This window comes from Helianthus annuus, chromosome 5, assembly GCF_002127325.2.
Source record: "Helianthus annuus cultivar XRQ/B chromosome 5, HanXRQr2.0-SUNRISE, whole genome shotgun sequence".
NCBI classification, from domain to species: domain Eukaryota; kingdom Viridiplantae; phylum Streptophyta; class Magnoliopsida; order Asterales; family Asteraceae; genus Helianthus; species Helianthus annuus.
The window spans coordinates 161039831-161043434 of record NC_035437.2 but is presented as its reverse complement, the minus strand read 5'-3'; the positions used below and the strand labels follow the sequence as shown (position 1 = coordinate 161043434).

The window sequence follows — 3604 nt, the reverse complement described above, 5'->3', positions numbered from 1 at the left end:
AACATATTCTTACATTCATTATAAAGTTATTTTTGATGATCAAACTGATTGCATGTTATCTACATTACCATTTATGCTAGATTTTACAAAAACAAGTTCTGTTGACTTTTTAAGAACAACTTTGACTCGACAATAATCATGCTTAGAGTGGAAATCAGAAAATACCCTTTTGAGGGTTTGTTTCCCACATAAATACCAACTTGTAGGTACTTTCAATTTGAGAAATGACTGAGCCATTTTCGTTTAATCGAAAAGTCAAACTATAGTTACGACGGATTGACTTTCGGCTAATAATCTAAGCTAGAACGAATTAGAGAAGGTTATGAATGCTTACAAGAGTCCTAATGAAGCTTAGAGATCACTATGAAGTTGCCTTGTCGTCCAGAAAGCTCCTGAATAGCTCTTGTGAATTCTTGAAAGTTGTATGTGTTCTTGGTTACTACTCAAGACCCTCAAAAGTGAAGCTTTGATCTGATTTAAATGGTGTTTCAGATGTTTGGAGAGTGCTACAGGTGTCCCATGCTGCATGTAATTCGATTGGAGGGTTTGGGAGGTGAATAAAAGCTGTAACCAACTCAAATTTCGATCAACTGGCAGCTGTCCTGAAGTTCCTGTTGCTGTACCTGGTTCGCGGCCCGCATAAGAGGCTCCAGGCGGGCCGCCTGGAGTCTGCAGATCCCCAAAAATTGTTTGAAAGTTGCAGTTTAGTCCCTGGTCTTTGTATACGAGGTTTAGGCCATTTATTTTGACCCTTGGACCCTCAAACTTGACTTTTAGGAACCTTGGGATATTTACCAACATGGTAAAGTCCTCGGTTAACTTTGCGCTCACCCGAAAAGTCATGAAATTCGACGTTGACGCTTTTAACCCTTCAAGTACGGTTTTGGCCATAACTTTCTCATACGATAACGAAACTTCATGAAATTTTTACCACATATTCTAGTGAGTATATTTTATCATTACAAAGCTTCGGGGCTGCCAAAAGATCACTCAGAGGTATAAATTCAACATGTTGACACTTTTAGTCCCTATATTTTGTAATTCCTCACTTTCGTGCATTTTCCGCTTCGTATGATCCATGATCTATCCGTTTAGAGTTATAAACACCATGTAGGGTTATTTTAGAGTCTATTTATCTAATGTTGACACTTCGGATCCTTATATCCCATAGTTTTCACTTTTTGTCAACTTTAGTCCCTCTAAAGTATGTTTTCAAATATTCAAGGTCTATGACACGTGTCAATGCATTATTGGACGTAAATTTCCGAGGTGTTACAGGTTCGAGTGGCATTTAACCCCTAACCACAACTCATCCGCTGATTCTTCAACATCAGTCGGTTCGGACCTCCACTTAGTTTCACCCAAGCTTCATCCTGTTCATGGATAGATCACCCAGGTTCGGGTCCAGAAGCAGTGACAATTGCTCTTGGGCGGATGTTGTCGACAATGCACCTTCAGGACCTGATAATTACGAAAATAATCCTTCGGGGGCGCCTGTTAAGCCCGCTTATGTACCACCGCATCTTCGTAACAAGCCAGCTGCATCTCAGCAAGCCATTACTCCTGCTGTATCAAATGGTAGCCTACCACCTATGAATGACGGTATCAATTTTGATGCTTACGAGGATATTCCTGTGGAAACCACCGGGTAAAACGTACCACCGCTAGTTAATACATTTGCAGAAATCGATTTAGGAGATGCTTTGAATCTGAACATTAGGAGATCCAAATATGTTAAGCCAACACCTGTTCAACGTTACACTATTCCCATTTCTTTAGCGGGCCGAGACTTGATGGCTTGTGCTCAAACGGGCTCGGGAAAAACAGCAGCGTTTTGTTTTCCTATAATCAGTGGGATTATGAGACAACAATCTGTGCAAAAGCCACGTGGCACTAGGACTGTTTTCCCTCTTGCTCTTATTCTATCTCCTACTAGAGAGCTTTCGAGTCAGGTTTGATTTAAGATTCATGACTAACTTTGTTATGTATATTCGTATATATATTGTTGACATGTTTAATATAGAAGGCGATTGATGTTGTAACAAGAAAATATTTGGTCATATTTTCCAGTAACTGGGTTATAATGAATAAAGAGACAAGGAGGTTATCGAAAATCCCAGATGAAGTTGGGTTGACCTTAAACATATGGGTGGGAAAACAGGCGGATTGGGTAATTGGTTACGACAGTTATGTTTTTGCCTTTTTGGCGTGTTCATGTTGGGTTGACCTTAAACACTTTGTATCCAAATCTTTTAAGAAAAGTTGCTATGGAACAAGAATTCGTAGTTTTTGAATAACAGTCTATTTCTGTCAATGAAAATAAATTTTGAGTGCCTTTAAATCAGTTTGACCTATTCGACCTGTTTGTTTTTTACTAATTCCTTTCAACCTCTTTGGATAACAATAACCCGAATGGTTTCACTCAGAAGTGAATGGGTCAAAAGTGTGTCATGTATGGTTGAAAGTTGATTGGATATTTGGATCCATTCTGGTATGAATTTGATTGGTGTGGTTCATGATTTTCAGAAAAGATCTGCTGAAGAAAGTGAAGAGTTTGAAGAATTTGGAGCAAAAAGAGCAAAAATTAGAGATCTTGAATCTATTTTTCGTTCCGAAGGTGAATTGTTTAGATGTGCTTTAATTTGATGAGTTTTTTCAGTTTTAAATTTTCAAATTTGGGATTTATTTTTTGTGGGTTTTGGATTTAATGCAACTTTATGTTGTCTGTTTATGTAAAAAAAAGTAGAAGATTAAAAAAATAAAAAACATAAAAGTGGTGGGGTAGGATCATCTAGGACCATCCTCCCATACCCTCTAGTTTTGTGGGATGGACCATCCTTGGGAGGACTATGATGTGGCGCCTATGTGGCGGATCATCCTCCAAGGGAGGACCATCACCATACCCTCCAGCCTAAGGGGCATTAACCATTACCCATGGTCTAATAGTAAAATATTATTAAACACAATCATCATGTCCAACATGAAATGTGAAATTTTCAATTAACTTTATAACAAAACATGTGTTCAGCGGAAGCAATTGTAACTATTTCAACATAGTCAAACAAATCGTTATAAATTGAATAATGTTAATAGTTTGCATCAAGTAGCACGCCCAATGACACTCCTAGTTCCCCATGCTGTAAGTTCCAAAGCATAAAGTATCTAACGACCTGCAAACATGCAGAAAAGTGTGTCAATATAAAGTTGGAGAGTTTACAGTTTTGTTTAACATAAATCATGTAAGTGTTTAGTTTAAAGACATGTTACGAATAATAAACTCGGTACCGATTGACTGTTTTATTTTTGGTGCCCTCATCAATATCTATTATCATTGATCAAAGTGTTTAAGGTCATTAGTTCACGCCCAGCTCCCAGCACGGTGTGAGGTTTGTCAGGCCTAATAGCGCTATCAACTAATACCATGTTGCCTCCCAGGCAACTAGCTCGATAGTAAGTAGGGACTTTCGTGATAGAGTTTGAGTTTATTAACCAACATCGAATTTAAACTACAACATTTTAAAAGTATTCCTCCCAGGAATATTAGTTTGTTTGTCCCCCTGGGACGCATGCTTGTGAAAAAGTAGTGAACTCACCTTAGTTTGCT

At 38.3% G+C, this 3604-nt stretch overlaps 1 protein-coding gene across 1 annotated transcript; it reads left to right on the top strand.

Moving 5' to 3' along the window:
* Positions 1-1379: 1379 nt before the first annotated feature.
* Positions 1380-2646, top strand: LOC110943875 (DEAD-box ATP-dependent RNA helicase 11-like). Its single transcript, XM_022185606.1, has 4 exons — positions 1380-1602; positions 1684-1952; positions 2024-2170; positions 2527-2646. Exons 1-4 carry the CDS (start codon positions 1380-1382, stop codon positions 2644-2646), a joined length of 759 nt encoding a protein of 252 aa, XP_022041298.1.
* Positions 2647-3604: the final 958 nt, after the last annotated feature.

Coding starts and splice junctions, on each gene's coding strand:
- LOC110943875 (XM_022185606.1), top strand. CDS start 1,380: ATGGATAGATCACCCAGGTTCGGGTCCAGAAGCAGTGACAATTGCTCT. Junction 1,603..1,683: donor CCTACCACCTATGAATGACG/GTATCAATTTTG, acceptor ATACATTTGCAG/AAATCGATTTAGGAGATGCT. Junction 2,171..2,526: donor TGGGAAAACAGGCGGATTGG/GTAATTGGTTAC, acceptor CATGATTTTCAG/AAAAGATCTGCTGAAGAAAG.